The sequence below is a fragment of the Drosophila suzukii genome, chromosome 3 (assembly GCF_043229965.1).
Source record: "Drosophila suzukii chromosome 3, CBGP_Dsuzu_IsoJpt1.0, whole genome shotgun sequence".
Classification (NCBI taxonomy): Eukaryota; Metazoa; Arthropoda; class Insecta; order Diptera; family Drosophilidae; genus Drosophila; species Drosophila suzukii.
Genome location: NC_092082.1, coordinates 87,896,524 through 87,919,190, shown reverse-complemented (window position 1 = coordinate 87,919,190; position 22,667 = coordinate 87,896,524). Strand labels below are relative to the sequence as shown.

The 22,667-nt window shown below is 38.9% G+C and overlaps 1 protein-coding gene across 2 annotated transcripts in view; it reads left to right on the top strand.

The window, feature by feature from the left end:
• Positions 1-22,667, top strand: part of NK7.1 (homeobox protein NK7.1) — a 43,411-nt gene that overhangs the window by 18,665 nt on the left and 2,079 nt on the right. For both annotated transcript variants that reach the window (XM_065865487.2, XM_065865488.2), the window contains exons 2-3: positions 5,613-6,560; positions 9,794-10,173. In XM_065865487.2, the coding sequence (XP_065721559.2) occupies positions 5,627-6,560; positions 9,794-10,173 (1,314 nt within the window). In that variant the 5' untranslated portion in view covers positions 5,613-5,626. The remainder of the gene's footprint in view (positions 1-5,612; positions 6,561-9,793; positions 10,174-22,667) is intronic.

The window sequence follows — 22,667 nt, the reverse complement described above, 5'->3', positions numbered from 1 at the left end:
TGCCGTCATATCCACACCGAGGGCCATGTGTCTGTGTGTCGCGGCAATTTAATTAGCGAGTGCATAACTTTATGAAATATTCAGAGACTTTCCCAGCGAACTATGCGATCCGCCCGGCGCTTGGGATGTCGGTATGTGTGTTTTCTGGGTTCGTTTTTGCCATGGCAATTATGGTCCGCCCAGGACATTCATTAGAACACCTCATAAAAATCAATTAGCGGCATATTAAAGGCCTCCGCCGCAAGGAATCCCCTGGGTCAAAAAATATACTGCCTTTGGGCAACAGTTTTTGAAAGGAACTAACATTAGATTAGATTTTTTTTTAATATCAAATATTAAAGTACAATAAACCAAATCAAAACAAAGCCTAATTATTTTTCATAGAAATATTCTTCTTTAAAGAAAATTTTAATGATTCCAATAGAGTTTTCTAAGGTTTCATTCAACCTTAATTAACTTAAATGTCTGCCAAGTTTGCCTGCTAATTTAGATCCCATATTTTATTGCCCAGATCCGAACGTTCATATGGTTATTTGCCTAAAGGCGGGCCATAAAAACCCGTAATTTATAAGGTTTACAAGGCAGCAAATGATGACGCACAAGCCAAAGTTTACGGGAATGCAAGGGGGATGGGGTGGTGGTGGGTCGTTTCGTGGGGGTAAATATGAATGACGAATTACACACTTTAGCTGCCAGGTTGACAGCACCCACCCACTCACACACACACACACTCCCGCAGAAATACAGTACAGAATAGCACATTAAATTATGCTGACAAGGCATAACGTACAGGCAGGGGGTGGAGGGGGGTGATGGGTTGGAAAAGGGGGGCGGCAGCTGGGCGGTACGGGCGTGAAGATACAAAAAACGGGGCGGACAAAGTCAGCCGCACAGTTAACGTCAAAACTAACACACGGCCCAGAGAGGAAGAAAAGCCAGCCAAAAGCTGAAAAGCAAAGACGATGACGAACATGAACAAGGACGAAACGAGATGGAGAAAGAGCAGGGCAGTCTACAATGACACTCGAGATAAAAAAGGAACATTTTAAAGAAGCTTTCTTAAAGTCATACAAAATTGAAGTGAAAGTAAAACTTTACTTAGGTTTATTGTGGTTCGTACTTCCTTGAAGATTGATTACATAAATTTTAAAGTCTGTCCATATGAAAAGTTTAAGTTAATTTCTAAACCTTTTTCACAAAGGATCCTAACTGAGCATCATAAATATTCAGTTTTATGACTATGTTTTTTGTTTAATATTTCTTAACTTGTTAGAATAAAGTAATAAACATAAATATATTATAATTGATCAATATATTTAAGGTATGTTTTAAACCCACTTCTACAATCACTTTATGATTTTTATTTAGGATGTTGATTATAACGAAGTAAAGAAGTCCTTTCCTCTCTTTTTCCTCTTCAGAATCAATTTTTTTTTTGAGTGAACAGGGGGAAATCCGTTGAGGACGACCAAGAGACTCTGACGAAAGCTGCCGTGGGCCAAATGAAGCAGACCCTGATGATGATGATTCGAGAGTGGCTTGTTAAAATTCCAACAAAACGACACAAGCAAAAAGTCCACCCCCCACATACATGTCCTGCCCTCTGACCCCCTCCCCCGTGTCCCCTGACCCTTCTGTGGAATGTGTACTGCGTTGTTGTCAATGCAATAAAATGAAAATGAAATAAAATAGACAAAATGCTGGCAAGCCAGAGAAAGGCAGACGGATGGTTGGATGGACAGGACCAAAAACCATCGCCCAAGCCTCGAGGCCAAATATGGCTGGCAAAAAGTTGCCCAAATGACCAAAAATGTAGACTTTCCGATGAACGTAATATACGTTCATATGCGACACAAGGCAATCAGGAGCGAATTCTTAGAAAGGGGGTTAGTATCTGTGAAATCTGAAAAGTAATTTAAGGGACTTATACAATCGGTGAAGTTTCCTGAGCTGGTAACTCTCTTTGATTTACCAAGAAAACAGCTGTAATACGGTGTCTAATAGAGGCATTTTGGGATATATTTTTAGAGTTATTTAAGATCTATCACATTTTTAGTGTTACAACCTAACAAGTCAAGTATACAAATGACCACAACGATTAGGTTTAAAGAGATTTGTTTGGGCACTTAAGTGTTGGGATTACAATGGCTCTTCCACGACATACAGTTTAGCTGTTGTAGCCATCTTAAACATTCCATCCAATATATTTTCTGTCACACATTCCCGCCCACATTCGTATCCACATCCACATATCCACCGCTCCTGACTTGACACATGTGCCATGGCAGCGTGGTGGCAAGTCCAGCTAACAAAACTTAAATGCCATTAGCCCTCGTCCTGGCACTCGACACTTGGGTCCTGCCACAGAGCGCACGATTGAGGGGCTGGGGATGGGGATGGGAATGGGAATGGGGGCTTATCAGTAGCAGGGGAGCATTGAAGGCCCTAACAGAAGCGTGCCAGGTAACTAATACACACACTAAGCTACTGAACGTGCCACAGGGCAGGGCACTCTTTTCGGAAGGTACACGGGAAAGAATTGGCCTTGGAAATTTAAGATCAAATTAGTTTAAATTAACAATTAAACTAAAAATAAAAAAACATTATGCTGAATTACTTGCTATTTGTGTACAAGCTCGGTTTTTTTTTAAACTTCAACTACACACAGGAAATTCTGACATTCTCATCTGAGTTGAAAATGTTCTTAGAAATAGAAGGACATTTTTAAAGTTGAAAACGTTTTCATTTTGGGCGAATTAAGTATAATTGGCTGTATGCACATTTTATATGTCAACAAAAAAACTATTAGACCAGTCAGTAGTGTAACTTATCAAAAAGTTGTTAAATAAACTTAATTTATCTTTTCTCTTCTCACCATTTCGTTCTAATATTGATAACAATGATATAAAAATGTACTTACACGGTTTTTAAGAACGAATGTTCTCAATTCAACAACAATGTACTTGAATATTTCTCTCTGTGTGGAATATATATATATATATTAATATTTCAAATTGGTTTTTAAATTCTATAATGTTCAAAACACTTTTGATGGATAGGATATAATTGTTAAAAGCTTAAACCTTATTAACAACACCATCTTTAATTTCAAGATTGGAATACTATCTCTAATATTTTTCGTTAAAGGCCCCAAAATTATTTTTAGATCTATGGTAGTAATGAAATGCAAATTTAAAAGTTCTTTAATTTTTTCTCAGTGCAGGGCCTCTTTAGCCATCTCTTTTCTCTCTCTTTCTCTCTTTCTGCGTTCGGGGCTGGAAGGCAAGGCAATTGAAATAACTTCTTCCGCTTGCCTGCGCTGCTTCCGCTGCTTGAATATGTCCCCCAAATCAGCCAGCAACACATTCCTGACCCCCTCCCCTCTCTCTCTAACCAACTCCAGCCACCCAGCTCACCACCCCCCCACCCATCATCATCGCTTTGAATTGGCTTTGCGTTTTGTTGTTGCTGTTTGCCATTTATTTTATTTCTCTTTAAGTGATTTTGCCAGGCGCCTTGGCAACATGTTGCTGGCAACATCTACGAACTCTCTCTCTGTGGCGCATGTTGAGAGAGAATTTGGCCAAGGCTGTGTGGGTGGGTGGGGTGTATCTGGTGAGTGGCAAATTTCTTCGTGTCTCCTTTTGTTGTTGTTGCTGCCGAGCGGCAATAAAAAACATTTAAGCACGCATCATTTTATTGAGCGCGCTGCTAGAATCTGACATTCGGACTGCGACGCCAGCAGCGACGCCGGCAGCGACTGCGGAAAGTGGGTGGCTGGTGGGTGGCTGTCTGCCCAGTGTGTGTGTGTGTGTGTGTGTGAATGTCGGGGTGAGTGTGCACTTTGTATTAATTTAAATTGCTTTTGGGAATGCCAGAAATGAGTTGTTACAACGCATAACGATGCATTGAAATGCCAACAAATTAAGTGCAGATTGTTTACACAAATTTTAGCCAAGTGAATTTTAATTCATTTCTACAGCAAATATTTGAGTTGTATTAAACTGCACACAAATTGTAAGGATTTCTAACTGATTTGCAAGTTGTTTAAGGAATTTTTGGGATGTCTAAACTATGGGTAATTTGGGCTCTTAAATTATTTGACTTGCATTTAAAATGGAAATATGAGTCATGGGATTCTCAGACTTGTTTTAATCATCTTTGACAAATAGAAATCCGAAAGCAATAAAATACATTTATAATTATTTTATTAAGACTTAGATAGTCTAAGAACCGCAGCCTTAAATATAAATTTCAAAAGCCACAGACTTAAGTGATTATTAAACGCCTAAAAACCCCATGCATTCATAAAAAATTACTCACTGAAACCAATTTCCAAATAAAGATTTTAAGTTCTATAATATTATTCAATTTTAATAAGCACTTCAATAAAATTATTTGCCGTTTCCATAGAACTCTACGAAAATTCTGCTCCAATTTAAAAAATAATAATTTCCCTTGTACATTTCACACGCTTTTGACTTAACGAATTAAGTTAAATTGTGTCACACTCAAATGTTGTGCCATAAATTTTCAGCAAGCACTTGCAAACACAAACGCACGCTCACAATGACAAATGTACAAGGCTGTGCGACACCGCCCACTTTACCCGCCCCCCCCCCCCCCCCCCCTGAATTCAGCACTTGAAAACGTATGTGCCGCCTAGTTAGATCCTTCCTCTCGCTCTATCTCCATCCGTCTCGCTCGCACTCGCTCCCTCTTTCGCAATGATTGTGCAACATTTTGTTATGCAAATCACAACGCAGTGCGCCAGGAAATAGGCTACGCCTGACCCACCCAACTCGCCTCAACCCATTTCAACTCAACCCAATTCAGGCGAAGCCGAAGCCAAGGCCCGCCGGAGGGTTAAATAAGTTGAACTGCACTGGGAAAAAAATTGCCAATCAATAATATAAGGGGATTTTTTTAAAAAGTAGGTTGATTTAATATGGTGATTCACCATTCAATATTATATTGAAGCTAACGACTAAGGTTGGCCTACAATCTGTCAAAGCACTTATCACCTTATTAATCACAGATTTCACAACTTCGACATTTTTACAGATCTGACAAATATGTGCTAATTACACATAGATCACTAAATAATACTGTAGATCCAAATCAAATTAAACTATTAGCTTTTTTCTATGATATATCATGACATATCTGTAGCTCTGTTTTCCTATAATTATCATTTATAAAGTTTTTAACTTAAGCTAAATTATACAATAATACATAATTGAAGTGCAATTATCACAGTTTTTTTCTTTTGTGAATTGATCTTACAAGCTCAATTAATTTTTTGCCGTGCAAATTGCGGCACAGGCAGCAAGTGGCAACGGACTGACGCTGTATTTTATTGCATTACTTTTGGGTCTCAGTTGGGGGGGGGGGGGGGTTAAGTGGGGTGGAGTCTACTGTAAACGAAGCCTTTTGGCCTTCACGTCGAGGGCGGGCACAAATTACATTACCAGGCGCCAGTTGGCAGGCAAACCATTAACAAGTTGACGACAAATGTGCAGCTGTTCGGGCTAATCTAAGTTCCTATCCCACTTTATCTCAATTTTTCTGTGCTAACTTTATTTTCTGTGTTCTTTTTATCGTACCAACAGGCAGCGTGGCCTAAATGATGCCCGAAACTGAACGCGAAACTGAAGCGGAAATGGCTAGCGGTGCCCTGGGGCATAATTATGGTATTGTAAAGGATCAGCAACAGCAACAGCAGCAGCAACACCATCACCACCTGCAACACCATCAGCAGCAGCAGCAGCAACATCAGCAGTCCCCATCCGATCTGTTCAAGATGGCCTGCAATGGCTATAATTACAGCAGTCCCCTGACCATTCCGCCCACCTCGATGACCATGGTCAGTCCGATTGGCAGCAGCAAGGAGAAGCTGGTGAATATGTTGCGCGTGCGCGACAACAACAATTTGGCCAGCCCGATCTCGGATAGCCCGCCCACCACGTTCCTGCAGAAGCAACTGGAGGCGGTTGTGGCTCCCCGGCCAAGTTCAGTGCATCCCCAGCAGCAGCAACATCCGCAGCAACAGCAGCAACATCCCCTGCAACAGCAGCAACAACAACGGCGTTCAGCCAGCACACCTGCAATTACCACCACACCTGGTCCGCCCACCAATTGGCATGCCCATGTCTACGACCGTATACCGCCCCGCCCAACTCCCCACTCCATCGCCGACATCCTGGGCATATCCTTGGTGAAGAAGGATCGTTCGGAGGGAGCCTTCGATCACCATGGTCCGGCCAAGTCCCCGAACAGCATACTGAAGCCCTATCAGGATCAGCAGCCCATGAGGAGCTCCTCCATTTCGATGAGCGAGGCCAGTGAGGAGGACAGCGGCGCCTTGGCAGGAGCAACATCTGCCGCAGCAGCAGCAGCAACTGTCACCGCAGCAACTGTTGCAGCAGTAGCAGCAGCAGCCACTCCGCTCGATCAGCCGCTCAATCTGTGTGTGGCCAAAAAGTCCCGCGACAGCAGCAACTCACCCATGCCGGCCACCAAACAGAGCCAAATCCTCGGCAAATCAGCCACCAAGAAGGGTAAGCATTGGCATTACTTAAGCACTGAGAAAAAAGTATATCATATGGGAGGAAATTACAAATATATACAAAAATATATTATATGAAGGAAAGCAAGTGTAAGGTAATGGCAGTGCTCTAAATAAAAATGCTACTGTTTAGATTTCGACAGCTTTTTAAAAGACATTTTTTTATTCAAAGCAGTAAAATTTCAAGAACAACTTCTTCTTAAAAGTAGATAAGCAAGAGACCAGTTAACAGTGTTTTCATTTAAGTAATATTTTGGAGAGTTTTTTTATTTCTGAACTGATCTCTTTCCAATCCCTTGCGTATTGGCGTAGCTATTTATTCAAAGCAGTACAATTTCAAGAACAACTTATTCTTGAAATAAGATAATTATTTGCGGCTCATATAAGCACGCTAACAGTTAACAGTGTACAATTTTTGGTAATATTTTTGAGAGTGTTTCTATTTCTGAACTGATCTCTTTCCCATCCCTTGCGTATTGGCGCCTGGCATAGGTAGGATGTGTACGCCATGTGGCAACGCTCGACGAGGCTGCCAATTGAGCGGAGCGCCGAGCTCTCAACACGCTTCAGCGAAGCGTGCGGCGGGCAACGCGGCGTATGCGTGTTTTGCCAACTTAAATGATGCCCATCGGTATCTTCTTGGCCCGCTCGCCGTATCTGCCCCTTTTTTTCGGTTAGGCTAATGGCCAGGTCATTAGAATTTACCACACTCCAGTTAGGTTTCGGCTCGTCTGTCAGCCACTCAATTTTCTATGAATTTTATATGCCATTTACAGCTTAATTACAGTAGGGAAATTTCTCGAAAGATTTGTTTAGACCCCATAAATACATATTCTGAGTATCAAATATTATTTATGCAATCCATTCCGAAACATATGAAAAATATGATCTTATAAAAACGGAAAGTCTGATCCCTTGTTTTCTTATATTTTCCTCTGCACTTCTATTTGATATATCTGCCCGAAACTCTTGTTAAATCACTCAAAACGTGCCAAAAATTGTAAGGCAAGCACATTGTTTGCATATATATTCACCGCATTCTGTTTCGATAATTAATAAACTATTGAAAGTGTAATTGGTCAACAAAATGTGCAAAATTTAATTAGATGCACTTTTGGCTCATTGCTTTGTTATTTTTATATTTCATTTTATTTTATATGCGAATTGAAAATGGTTGCCAATTTGAATTTGCATTCGCTTTGGCTGCATTAAAATGATTTAATTCGAGAGAGGCCAGCGGAATGGCATGAAAATAAACGAAAATGCAATTAGCAATTGCCACGGCAACAATGAAAACCCATAGAAAATGGCAATCGGTGGGCAAAATAAGCAAAGTTGAGAACAAAATTTGAATAATTTTGCTGCCGCCGTTCGCTTGGCGCGTTAATTGCTCAATGTTGTGTGTGTGTTCCGCTTTTATTGTTATTAAAATCACGTACCAGACTTGGGCAAAAACAACAGCAAAAACAACAGAAACGATTGAATGACGAACTTCCAGACATCCGATTGTTTGACATAGTCATCGGTTAATTTTCGCTTAATTACTTGTTTGCAGCTGCCATAAATGGAACTGCCGTCAAATCGAGTGGAGTTTGGGCACCAAGTTGAAGCCTAATACATATAGATTTTTGTGTTTTTTTCTTTTTTCCAGTGGGTAGCTTGGCATAACGACATTTAAATGCCCGGCGACGACTGGGCCTAATGAAAATGACATGGCAATTGCCAATTGGCGTTAAGAGCTACTGGGCCAACGAGCTACAGGGGTAGCAGCCAATATAAACAAACATTTGTGCAAAGTTTTTATTGTTGTTGCTCTAATTGCACAAGTTGCGGGCTTTTAACGCTTGGCCAGCTTGTTGTTTTTCCGCTTTTGTTTTGCCATTTAGTTTTATTGATTTCGCGCCATTGGGGCGCCCTTTACACTCCACTAACATCGTCTCCCATTTCTCTAGAGGGGGTTGTGTTCGATGGTGAAAATTGCCAATTGCCAATTGCCAATGGCGACAGCGGGAATACAACGACAACGACAATGGCAATGGTGTCACAACCGCCCCCCTAATTAATCACAGTGTCATGCATATGAGGCCGCCGGGGCCCACGCGGCGTATTAGCAATGCGACAAACGACACAGCGCACTGCGATATCGAGCGTTTTGCATTTAACTGTCAATTAGATTTCAATTATGCATTGGTAATTGAAGTTGTCCAGCCAGCGCTCGACTCATGCCAGACACGTTTTGGCCCCGTCAGGTCCAAAAGCCGCGGACGAAGCATATGGCACTTATGGCACAGTTAACACTTGTTTTCGCCCGATATTACAAGTCGGCCATTGGCTAATGAAAGGGCCCAATGAATGCCCTGCGAAAAATGCACTAGGTGGGATACTATCAAAAACATCTAACATAGATAATAGTAAAAATGAGGTCTGGAAACTATTTACTAGGGTGGAACCCATTTTAAACATCTATCTGGTATAATGATATGTATACTATAATAAATATGAAGGTTTTTACTTTATCCTTCTCTGTTTTTAAATTTTTTGGATTATTCAAAAAAAATTTGGCCTTAAATTGAATATTTTAAATTCATTCCGAGCTATTAAAACCACTTCAAAATTGTTATATTGGTATATTTCCTAACTTAAGAATACAACCAAATTGTAAAATGCATAATGATTTTGTAAGAAACAGTACAAAAAGAACAGAGGTTTTCTTAAGTTTATAGTGATAGTAAATAGAGGATCGTATATACACTTGAATTTTGTTGTTTAAAGGTCAAGTTATGTTAAATAACCATATCGAAAAAAGGTTTCCTAAATGTTTTCTTAGAATTAGAGGGCATATTTATTTTCTCAATCGAATTGTTCTTCAAGACCAACAACCCACTTAATCCAAGAGTACGAAATCGAAAACAAAAGCCAAAGCTTATGGCAATTGACAAACAGCAAATGCATATTGAAAAGAGAGGGAACCAGAAACAAGAAAGAAAGCACACATATAACCGGGGAATGGAACAGTGCATAACAACAAAAGGCAGTTGGCCCAGTCGAATGCTGTTACATTTGACGGGCTAATTGCAAAAGCGGTTATGAAATGACAGCCAAGAGACCCAATTGAGGTTAAACAGCTGCGATTCGATAGAAAAGTGAGGCAAACACGATCGAGGCAAATATGCATACTCATGTATGGCTAACTGATGTTGTATTTCTTTGTTTTTTTTTCTACAGAGAGCTCTGGTAAGCCGGCGGCCAAGAAGAAGAAGTTAACGCCCACCGCGGCGGCAACGGTGGCTCTACCGCCGGACATCAGTCCCACGGGCAGCAGCGACAGTCTGATGCGGGACAAGCTGATGGGCACCGGCAACCTCAACAGCTCGCCGGGCGGAAATGCCAATCCGCAGCTGCAGAGCAACGCCAACAGCACGCTGGAGACCACCGAGGATGACTCCGACTCGGGATCCACGGATGCCCGGCGCAAGAAGAAGGCCCGCACCACCTTCACGGGCCGCCAGATCTTCGAGCTGGAGAAGCAGTTCGAGGTGAAGAAGTATCTCAGCTCCAGCGAGCGCACCGACATGGCCAAGCTCCTGATGGTCACCGAAACTCAGGTAGGACTATATTATTTTTAAAGAATATATATAATATAAAATGCATACGATTTTTAGAAAATATAAATAAGAAAGTTCGTATATAAAGGCAATCTTTGTATATAAGAAATATTTGAAATATATATATATTTTCATGATCGATTTTTCCCAAAACCCAAAAATGGACTTCTAACTTTCATAACTTGGTCAATTCGATACCTCTTTAAACGTGGGATACCTCTATGAATTTGTGGATAAATTCTCTAATAATAAATATTTAAATATTTCTGTTATAAGAGGGTCTACATTTTGACCCATTTTCATGTTCGATTTTTCCGTAAATCCAATGGCTTACAGAATGGGGACCCAAAACTGGACTTCTAACTTTCATAACTTGGGTAATTCGATCCCGATTTAAACGTGGGATACCTCTTTGGAATTGTGGTGGAATTCTCTAATAATAACTATTTAAATATTTCTGTTATACGAGGGTCTAAGTTTTGACCCATTTTCATGTTCGATTTTTCCGTAAATCCAATGGCTTACAGAATGGGGACCCAAAACTAGACTTTTAACTTTCATAACTTGGGTAATTCGAACCCGATTTAAACATGGGATACCTCTATGAATTTGTGGAAAAATTCTCTAATAATAACTATTTAAATATTTCTGTTATACGAGGGTCTAAGTTTTGACCCATTTTCATGTTCGATTTTTCCGTAAATCCAATGGCTTACAGAATGGGGACCCAAAACTGGACTTTTAACTTTCATAACTTGGGTAATTCGAACCCGGTTTAAACGTGGGATACCTCTATGAATTTGTGGAAAAATTCTCTAATAATAACTATTTAAATATTTCTGTTATACGAGGGTCTAAGTTTTGACCCATTTTCATGTTCGATTTTTCCGTAAATCCAATGGCTTACAGAATGGGGACCCAAAACTGGACTTTTAACTTTCATAACTTGGGTAATTCGATCCCGATTTAAACGTGAGATACCTCTATGAATTTGTGAAAAAATTCTGTAATAATATACATTTAAATATTTCTGTTATACGAGGGTCCAAATGTTGATTTGAAATCGAACATTTTCATGTTCGATTTTTCCGTAAACCCAATGGCCTACAGAATGGGGACCCAAAACTGGACTTTTAACTTTCATAACTTGGGTAATTCGAACCCGATTTAAACGTGGGATACCTTTTTGAATTTGCGGATAAATTCTGTAATAATATACATTTAAATATTTCTGTTATACGGGGGTCCAAATTTTGACCCATTTTCATGTTCGATTTTTCCGTAAATCCAATGGCTTACAGAATGGGGACCCAAAACTGGACTTCTAACTTTCATAACTTGGGTAATACGAACCATTAGGTAATTTATTTGTATTTCCTAAAATGCCCTCTAGGTATCGATTAATTTATTTCGCATTGCGTTTTTGAAGAAATATAACTCCAACAAATAATAGCTCAAAATGATGTTATATGGGGTAACACTAAAATCTCTTCTAACAAGACACATTGTCACATTCACATTTAGCCATTAAAGGAAGACATAGATCAGGAAAACAACAAAACATACTTTTATTAAAAAAAAGTGTACTCAAATTTTACTAAATTACATAAATATTACTAAAATATTAGGTAAATATTCCTGAAATTCTCAATGGTTCCCTACTTCCACAAATGTTTAAACTATGATTCATGTTGATTTTCTCCTCAGTGCTCAGCATTTGGAACACCAACGAACATCATGTTTTTAGGAGGATTATTCGGTTTATTTAATGTGACAATATTTTGCTGGTCAAAGCTAGCTCAAAAAGCACAATCGCAATTGTGGCCATTTAATTAAATTAAATACTTTTTAAAACCCACTCGCTCAATAATTCCCATCTAATGCGCATATTTACCCATAAATATTCGATTGTCTGCCTCTGTGCGTATGCTTATATTATTTAATTTGGCTAATTTGAACGCGGAAATCCACAGCAAAAAATACAAATAATAAATGGTTTTATTATTGATAGATACAGTGTCTTACAAAAAATTGGAACAAACATAAATTATGTTATTGAAATAAAATATTTTGTAATAAAATATGTTGCAATAGATTTTGAAGCTCTAAAGTAAACATGTATAATTATAATTGGGCTGACAACTATTAAAAAAATAATTACAGACCTTTAAAACTAACTCTAATTGGGTATTAAAGCTCTGATGCGAACTGTAGCTGTGGTGGGAGAAATAATAACAAGCTAAATTAAATTCATAAAACGAACACTTTGATAAAAATATGCACTTTTCGATCCTGCTGTTTGCATTAGTTTAATCCGCTATTTATTTACCCAGCTAAAATCTCCCCGGGAGCCATGAAATATATCGTAATTTAATTGAAGCGCATAACAAGAGGAAGCAAGGTGTGATGCTGGTTAATGCCTCAGTAATTATTATGCCGAATTGTATTTTGTTGCTGTTGTTGCACTTGCAGCAGCTGCCCGAACATGTGATTTTGCAGAGGAGAGGGGAAATTTTCCAGGGGGAGCTACGGGGGAAAAGCAGGACAAATTTACAATTTGCATGGAAGCCAGAAATGCCTTAAAGCAAAAGCAAACTCACACTCGAGTGCACACACTCACACACAGAGAGTAGCCTGATTGTGAAATAAATTGAGATTTATTGACTAATTAGAATAAATTAACTTTGCAGCAAGGACATGCCCGGGGCCCAACTGCTGTCAGCCAATTAAGAGCAACAACAAAATTTATGTACAAACACACCCACATGATTACCAGAGTGTTTGCTCTTTAAGAGGCGCTAAATTAATCAAAACTTGAGCATTTTGCTAAGAATCGGGCAAATGGGCCTGTAAACCCTTTGCGGTTTCTGTCCCAAACAGGATATTTTGGAAAACCGCTTAAGTCGTTTGTTATCTGCATTTGCAGTTGACAGCTTGGAGTTTAAAGAACTTAAGTTTAATCAGAACTCAATTCTTGGTTCCTTCTTAGGAAAATAGTATTGGTAATCAGTCCATAAATTTCGTGATGAATGTAACCTTTGATAAGAATCAAGGATTATAATATATCTGCAATAGATTGTTTAACGAATTAGTTATCGTGGACTTTATACTCATAAAAGAATAACAACTTATATTTTTATAAAAATACTCTTAAAATAGAGATGGCAGTGTTGTAAAATGCTTATAAAAGCATTTTAACAATCCACCCAATTAAGCATTTACTAGCCACTTCATATCCTGCACATATATATCCAGGACTACAGGACTTTGTCCTTGTCAATCCTTACAAAGCTGTCAAAACTTGGGGCTGTCAATGCAAACCCGATTTGCATTAATAATCTCACGTTACGCATACGCCGTGTGGGAGCTCAAATGCCATAAGACTAATTGGCTGCCATGGCAAAAGACCCAGTCAGATAAACACACACACACATACCCATAAGGGGGGGGGGGCAGAATGAGCAGTATATAGATGTAGATGTAGATGGAAACCGAGCAAACTGGCCATGGCAACAACAAGGATATGGCGGCGGAGTCACATCGAAATGCTTGCTTAATTAAATTACATTCTCCATCAAGTCAATTAATTACAAGTTGATATACACATATAAACACTAAGGACCCTGCAACGTGTGCGTGTGTGTACACTGAAGAAAATTCCATCAATTTCTAAAACCCAAAATGATCCTTTTTGACTGGAATGTATAACAAATTGGGTTTATATTTTCCCACAGTGCCTTATATTTGATATCCAACTGTCTATGTGAGCCAAAATGTTATGCATGTCGACATGTTCAAGTGTTTTGTCTATGTTATTAATATTATAAGCTCGGTCCAGTCATTTATCATCCTGGCAAAGGACATGTCTGCTTGTGTGTGTGCGTGAGAAACCGACGTCAATTCAAGTGCAATGCACAGATTTCCCACACACACACACTTGTGTGTTGTGTGCTCCTGTGTGTTTATATATAAAACACGGTCAGGGCACATAAACATGTATGTGTTAATCACAGCAATAATATCAGCAAATTAACTGCAGGACACGGCTCTCAGTGCGTGTGTGTGTGTGTATCCTGCTGTGGCCAAGCATTAAGCCTCTTGGCCATTTGCATTGGCACTTGCCAATTTTCCCATCGAGCAACCGCTCACACTGGATCAACTTTTGCAGAGGGATTTACGTTAATTGGAATCAAATTACCAACTCCTGCCGTAATTGCCGGCCAGCCTATTCGACTGCAGTTGAAAACTTGTAATTATACCTGGTATAATCGGATCAAGGTTTTCCCATTTCTTAGGAAATTGCCTAACAAGCGATTTTGTTATTACTTAATACGGGCTTTTGTTCTTTAGGTAGTTCAGAAGTTTATTTAAAAGCGGAACAAGAAAAATTATAATTTATTTATTGGTATTTCTTAAACTTCAATTGTTTTTGTTTTTAATTTAATAAATTAGTGTTCCGTTTTATCATTTTCATTTTATAATTGCCTATTTGTTTTAATCCACTCTGAATTATAAGAAAAATTGCCATAAACTCAATACTTGTATCAAGTTAAAAGTGAATTATTATAAAATGACAATGATGATTATTATAAAGTAAGAATGATAAAAAAAACTTAAAACTGCATATTTAAATTTTATAATAATTTCTGATTCTGATACTCAAGAAGTTATATATGTTATGCTTCAATAAAAAATATGATCTTCTGGCTAACACTGTGTTTAACCCCATATAAGCATAACAAACATAAAAAAGTGAGACAAACGAAAAGCCAGATACAAAGTGAGAGCCATAAAAGTGTCTTTAAATAGACGGCCATAATGTGGCTCGCAAATGGGTTGCCCTCTGGACTGGTGGGGATGAATGGGGATGTGGATGAGGATGCGGATGAGGTGGCTGCCAGTGGCACCACAGTGGTGCAAACTCCAACCATGTCGTGCTCCTCGTCCAGGGAGCACTCGTGTCTGCATCGTCTGTCATCAACAAACTGTAAAATAGCCTTAAGCCAGATAAAAATCAATTAATTACGCGTAGATGCGGCTGTCCCAACTGCAACCGCTGCACCACCCCCCCCAACAACCACCCCCCCCCCCTGGCGCACACGCACACAGCGACACACACTCACCCACACTCGGGCAAACTGACAACATTGTAATTGTGTTGCGATTACCAAACGAACGTCACGCGCCAAACGCAGCAAATTACATTTGCATATTAGTGCCAGAGGCGGCGGGGAAATGGGGAGGGGGGTGGTGCAGCAAAATGTGGAGCCTTGGGTGCTTCGGGGGGTGGTGGGTGGTGGGTGGTGGATGGCCTGGCAGTGGGCGTGCTGCATTATGCCGCATTGATAGCATAGGGGCGTGTGCTGGCAACTGTTCGCCTGCGGTCTGCACTGCAACTGTCTCGACAATTTGCATTAGGCATTTCATTTTAAATGTTTGCCATCGCTGGCTCATAAAGCCGAATGTAATTGCCACTCAGGTGCGACCTAAATGTTGATTTACTCTCCGTCGAACAAGTTTTGGGATTGAATTTGATTGCCGTGGAATCATCGACTGATTTTAGGCGACAGATTAATCCATTGCGAAGGTATGCTAGGCAGCTCGAATGGATCGATAGAACCATATTGCCACAGTCCCAAGGTTCAGATAGTATGTTTTAAATATTCTATTAAAATCAGATCAAGGGAATACTGAAACTTAATAAAACCTTCCTTACTCAAAGGAGCCATCTATTCCATAGATATAAAACCATTTTTTCAATCACAAAATTATACTTCATTGTATTTATTTAAAAATATCTTAAATCCAATCAATCCTATTCAGCTAGATTTATATACTATCTACGACATTATAGTTTATCACTCTCTTGACATTGAAAGTATTATGAAAATGCATATTTAGATAAAGATAATTGAATGTTTCATACCTTTTAAATAATGAAGTTTCTTATATAGATATTCAAACCATAAAATTCTACCATGTTTCTTATATTTTAGAAGCCAATACCATTTAACTATATATTATTTAGTAAGTTACTGTAAACCAGTCTCTTAATCACCAAAATGAATATATCAACAGCCAGTTAAGAGCTCGCATCCCTAAACTCCAAATCACCCCTATGAAACCCAACTCCCAACCGCAAACAACTCCAATACTATGCAGTTTTGACCTCTGATTTTGGCCAACTGTGCAGCGTATCTATGCCTGTTTGTTTGTATTTAAATGGTCAATCTCTCGCTTGGCCGGTGGAGGGCCCTAACGATTCGGGGCCAGAAAACAAGCAGCGTTCACTGGCAGTTGGCCAAATGACAAATGCGATAATTAAATTAAACTGCTGCCACAAGCAGCACAAACAAATCAAATGGCAATTCATCTTTGAGGGCACCACATTATGGTGACCCAGCTATAGAGCAATGTGGTTCGAAATTCCAGTTCCGAGCTTCGGGCTTATTTGCATTCAGGGCCTGTTTGTGTCACCGGCAAAGGGGTAAAAAATAGTGCTGCGTTAAATTAAATTTTTGTGTGTGCGAAATAAACAAGGACATTGCAGCTGGAGCTTATTGCCCTTGTCTTTTATTATTATTGTTAATATTGCCATTGATATCAATCAGTTGCAGCCTGCAAGGGCATTTCCGAATGCATTTCGTAAATAATTCTGTCATTTGCAAACATTGATACATTGAAAAAGTTGTGTGCAATAAAATAAATTGAAAATAATTTTTAAAAAGGCCTTCGACAAAAATACTTTCTAGAAGGCAGGCTGCCGTTATTAATAAAGTCTTTGTTTATTGCTTTGAGTTAATGTACATGGAATACCATTTATTTAATTGCCTTCAGGCCATTAGGGTTTTAATGACGTTCCTAGCAAATGATTTCGTCATATGGCAAATCCACTAAACTGTCGCCTTGGCTCGGTAATTTATAGTTTTAATCCAATTACAAATCAAATCACTCGATATAAATCTATAAAGGCACACTCGACACTTTCACAGCTGTGTAATGAATGCCTTTGGCTAATTAATTAACTAATTAAAGCTAATTTACATTTTATTAGTCGGTAATTATTTAATCAATTCATGAATAATTTAATACACACACACACACAAGCACTCTCCGCAAAATGGCTAAACAAATATTACGCATACGCCGCGTAGGCTTTCAGCGATTTAAATGAAATTGAAATTGTTTTAAGCAAAGCAAACAGCAGCTTTTATTCTTTAGATAATTAATAAATAAATATGTCAAATTTGATAAATGTATGTGGGGATATTTGCTCTACCCTCATATTGAATTGTGGCCCAAAGTGGCTAGCATAAACTAGCACAATGGACACCACAAAGTGTGTGCGTTAGTGCATAATTCAAACAATAAATGCAATTTGCCTTTATTAGTATTATTGGGCACCACAACTTAATTAAATTGTTACGCATACGCCCCAGATGCCACCGCAAAAAAGGGTTGTGCTCCCAATAGCATTTTGGCAGCCACGTTTTGGGGAATTAGGCTGAAATTCAGCTGCAGGGATGCAAAAGTATTAAATGTTTTGGGAATTTGCAGGAAATCTTATATAATAATTGTTTTTAATTGGTTTTAAATTGAATTTAAATAACGTTTTAATGGGTGATATTTGAAGAATAATTTTGTATAACCTTTTTTCAATTGGCTTTATAAAGAAATATGATTTGCCAGCATTATTAAAATATAAATGTAAGTATATACTGGTATATTTGCTGTTGGTAGCTAGACGGATTTTTAATTGATATATCATTTAAAAGACATGTCCGTTTTGCTTTTTTAAAATCTTGCAATATACAGAAATTGTCCTCTAAAAACCCTAACTATTTCTTATATTACCCAAACTATCTAAAACTGGTTAGAAGAATTTGCATAAAGCATCTATCTCGATGGCGGACCACTTGAGTTGGCTGTGGAAACATAAAAACCTGACAGCATCTGCCTCGATTGGCGACGAGTAAAAATGTTTCAAAATAAACAGAGGGCGTGGCTCCGTCGACGGATCTTTCAGATAGCTCTTCCCGTCTCTGTCGATCGTTCGCCGAGTTCCCCCATACCTTATATCTATAGCTATAGCCATCACATTCGGATGTGCGATCGCCGGAGCGTAGACAACGATCGCTTTCGTCGGCTTTTGGTGGGCGTTGCTGAATTGCGTTTGTTGCTAATTTGCTATTTTATTTATATACTTTTTGCCAGCGGCTGCTAGAACTAAACACTTGGCAATTAGCAAGTCAACACAAGTTGACAGCTCCTCCTTTTGATAAAATATGAACAATTAACTTTGAGCGGCCAGCAAGTAATTAATGAGCACTTTATGCAAAGCAAGAACTGGCTAAAAAAATAAAAACAAATATCACAGTCCAGCCAACTTGAGTGGGCGGTCAAAGCTGAGGGTCCAGAAACATTTTAGACAATCCAACACAATAAGCCAATTAAAAGTCAAGAGGGCGAAGTTGGCCAAAAACTTCTGTCAAAGCTGGTGCTTAAACTAAAAGCGAGAAATTCATTTCAATGCCCTACCTGTTTTTTGTCCTGCTAATAAGCATAATTTATGCCGCTTTCTGCCACTTTGGACCCCAAGCTGTCATAAAATTCTAAAACCGCAAAGCAAATCGAATAAAAACTAAAAATACAAACGAAACACGAAAAAGCGACGCTATACCAAAAAATCATCAACTAAATTGCTTCTCTAGTTCTTTGCTTTATTTTCCGCTGCATTTTGTTGATTTATGTGCTGGTTTTCTATGCACACGCTTTGGCTTTCAATTTGTGGCAGTGAGGATTTTATTTTAGAGGGAATTGCTAGATATGCCACGGCGAAATTACATTTTGATCCCCCCAATGAGTCAGACAATTTCTGCAATGCCAATTTGCATCGCAACATTTTTTAATTTCACACATCGCTACAAATGAGTTTTTCCTTGCACTTGGGGTCAGTAATCTTTGCTAATGAAATTTCTCGTATTTAAGTTGAATTATTTCGATGTACTAATTGCCAGGATTGTATCCGGATTACCCGGCAGTTGTATTGCGAATTCAGATTTATGGCATTCCATGCCAAATAACCAACGTCTCTCGATTGCATTTAGCATGTGTAATAATGATGTTGCATAAATTCCACCTCCTGCTCCTTTGGAACATTAAATGCATTAGCTGCCCAAAGGTTTGGTAATCATTGGATATCCGGTGATAATGGCATTGTTTCGTTGTTATTGCCACCACACAGATTCGCTTCAGATTGCATTTGTGCCTTAATTAATAAGCAAAGCATTTAAGGCAAATGCCATGTATCTGTATCTACATCCCAGGAAAACTGCATTCGATAAAAAGAGATGCTAGCGATAAGGCTAATCACAGTGACTGGAAATAAATAAATATTAATGTTTATAGAATATTAATAAAAAATGGTATGTCGCTAAAAACAACATAGTACAAAATTCGAAAGATAATATTTTTGAAAGAATTTGAGTTTCAAAATTGTTGTAAAAAAAAATATAATAAAAATACCTAAATCATAAATAAAATAATGTTCTTCAAATGAGAAGTCTTTTACTAAAACTATAAATATAACACTTCATATATATGTAGATAACTATTAAAGAACCCATTAAATAATCGTTCCCTGCTGTCACAGTGATTTCCTCAAAATTCCGTGACTGCCAACACAGCAGGAAGTTGAAACCTTTCCCAAATGTTTGGCAACCGAATATGTTCTGTTAACATTTCGGAATGTTTCGAATTTCTGGGGGCGGTTATAGGGTGGGATATTTGTGCGGGTGAGCATAATCCAAAATGACAGGCAATGCAGTGATTGTGTTATTAATTAGTAATGGCAGTGCAATGCGTTTATTTGCACGGAGCAAAGTGTTTCGTTACACAGCAAGGGTAATTTCAGGGAATCGAAGGTACTTTGCAACATTTGCCACATATATGATGTACACTCAGCTTGTTTACTTATGATTTAGGGTTTGTGGATGCATAATTACAGAGATTTTCGACTAGTATCCATTTCGTGTGAGTTATGGCTTTCCTTTTCCTGTTTTTCCACCATCCACAACAGTATTCCGCATTCCACGCCCCCATGGGCAATTATCATAATTTTTTCAACACCACAAAACAAACAAACAAACACAAAATATGCTAAATTACACATTAAAACATTATTTGTAAAAGGAAACTCGGGAAAATGGTTGAATTTTTCTTGGCACGCCCGAGAATTATGTACAGCAGCCGCCATAACTAAGTAGCGTTTTTCCAACCCCTCCCCATTCACAGCATTTTCCGACACCCAAAAACACTTGGCCATCCTAATTTGGCTGCTCATTGTTGGGCCAGACATCATTTCTTTCGTTTATTTTCGAAAAAGTGCGCGGCGAATGTGAAAATTAATTATACTAAGCACACGCATAGACGGAGAAAACAAAACGAGGGGGATTTGAATGGCAGGGAGGTTAACAGCAGGGGTTAGGGGCTAAAGAAAATTGCGGACGCGACCAGACTGACTGCCCGACTATTTAAGGATTTTTCCGACTCTCTGATCTCGTGGCGTTGATTGAAATACATGTGTAAGACCAACGAAATAGCTGAGACGCATCTGTCATAAACCTATTTAAGTGGCAAATACCATTTGCACAGCCAGAAAAGTTGGGAACGTATTTGGAAAAAGGAATATCATCCCTATAGACAATGGGTTTTATTACCAAAACAGTTTAAATAGCCCTTACATTATCTGTGGCTAACTTTGACCTATAATAATGGATGTATTTCTAAATATATTTTGACAAATTACTCAGCTATTCTGAGAATATATTCAGAGTTTCTACACCATTTAGCACTAATAAATCGTATTTTTATTTCGACCATGTTCTTTTTATTTCGACTTAAAAATGTAGTATATCAAGAAAATGCTCCCCATTAAGTCAATTAAATTTCTGGGAAATTTCAATCGATTTTCAGATTTTTTTTGGGTGCCTCTATTTTTTCTTTTGGGCTATTTATGCGCTCTGTTTCTGTCATTTTTGCCACACACGCTCACACAGACACTCTTAAATGTCAATAAATCATATGAGCGGGTCGAAAGAAAAGCGAGGGGCCTGTGAATCGCTTGACAAGTTCTGGATATTTTTAGAAATATTTCCACATCTCGCCTTAATGAGGTTTAGTGCTCAGATCAAAACACAACAAACAAGGCAGTTTATTGACGATAGCCAATCTATTCAAGCCAAAAGCGGAAGAATTTAGGGGGGGGGGGGGGGATACACATAAATTATTAATGAAGATTTATGCAATATTTACCAAATCGCATCGCGCCCGAAACATTAATAATCCGAAATCCCCCGAATCAATTAGATCATCAATGGGCAAGAAGCGAGCACTTGAGAATAATCAACAATTAAATACGACGATGATGAGTGGGCCCGCATCCCGAAAGGGCCATAAAAATAAAACCATCTAGGTGAAAGGAAGAAATCCACTTGGGCTGGCCATTAAGAGTGCGGATAAGGTAAACACGGGAAATGCTTTATTGTTCATTACCGTATGAATAGATCTAATGATCGTTTTCGGGGTGGCACGCGGGATGAGTAATTGGGGGTCAGAAAATAATGGTGAGGAAAACTCACTCATAATCCATCTTCATCCGTAAAATAAACAATTTGCCCGGGCATCAATCTATTGGCGGCCTCATAACAATTTGAATTGCCGTACTATGCACTAGTGAGTGTGTGCGGGTAAATTTAGCAATCAATTAATTGATTTTCAATACGAAAATGTGCGGGATTTGTTTGTGCAGTACGTACTTGGGCCATTTCCTCTTCGAAATTTGTTATTTTCATGTTAATTTCATAATTCTTTTTTCCGCCACTCCGGCGAAATGAGCATGTCATATAGCAGGCATCTATCTTTAACGTTTGAATCTCTATCTGAATCCAAGTGTGTGTATCTGCAGACATGCCGCTGAAATACTAATTATGTGCGCGATTTAAATAGATTTTTCATTTATTTAGCTGGCCCATCATTTCTGGATGAAATGGAAATGAAAACGAAAATGAGAGGCAAATGTTTTATGTTGCGCCATTGGCCTGGGTGGAAAACGTTGGGGGGGGGGGGGGGGGGGGGAAATGGGGAAAATGGGAAAATACCAACCGAAAGGGGGTCGATTTTTGCCTTTTGACGTGCGCCTGTCATTTCATCATTGCTCTCGTTTGGAGTCTGAGGAAAAATGAGCACCGACTGACTGACGGGGCGGAAGTGTTGCGAGTATATTCAAATAATTTCCACGGGGAGGATACACAATTCTCGAGTTATTTGTTGTGCGCCCACTAATAAGGCCAAATGGGCCATAAACATTTGTAATTATGTGGCTGCGGGCTGGCTTTGACTCATCCATTTGGGGCGGCACCAAATTAGGTGCCGTTTCCACCTTATATCGGGGGAAATAAGGCTCACTTACAGGATCTGATTGTTACATTGTAAAG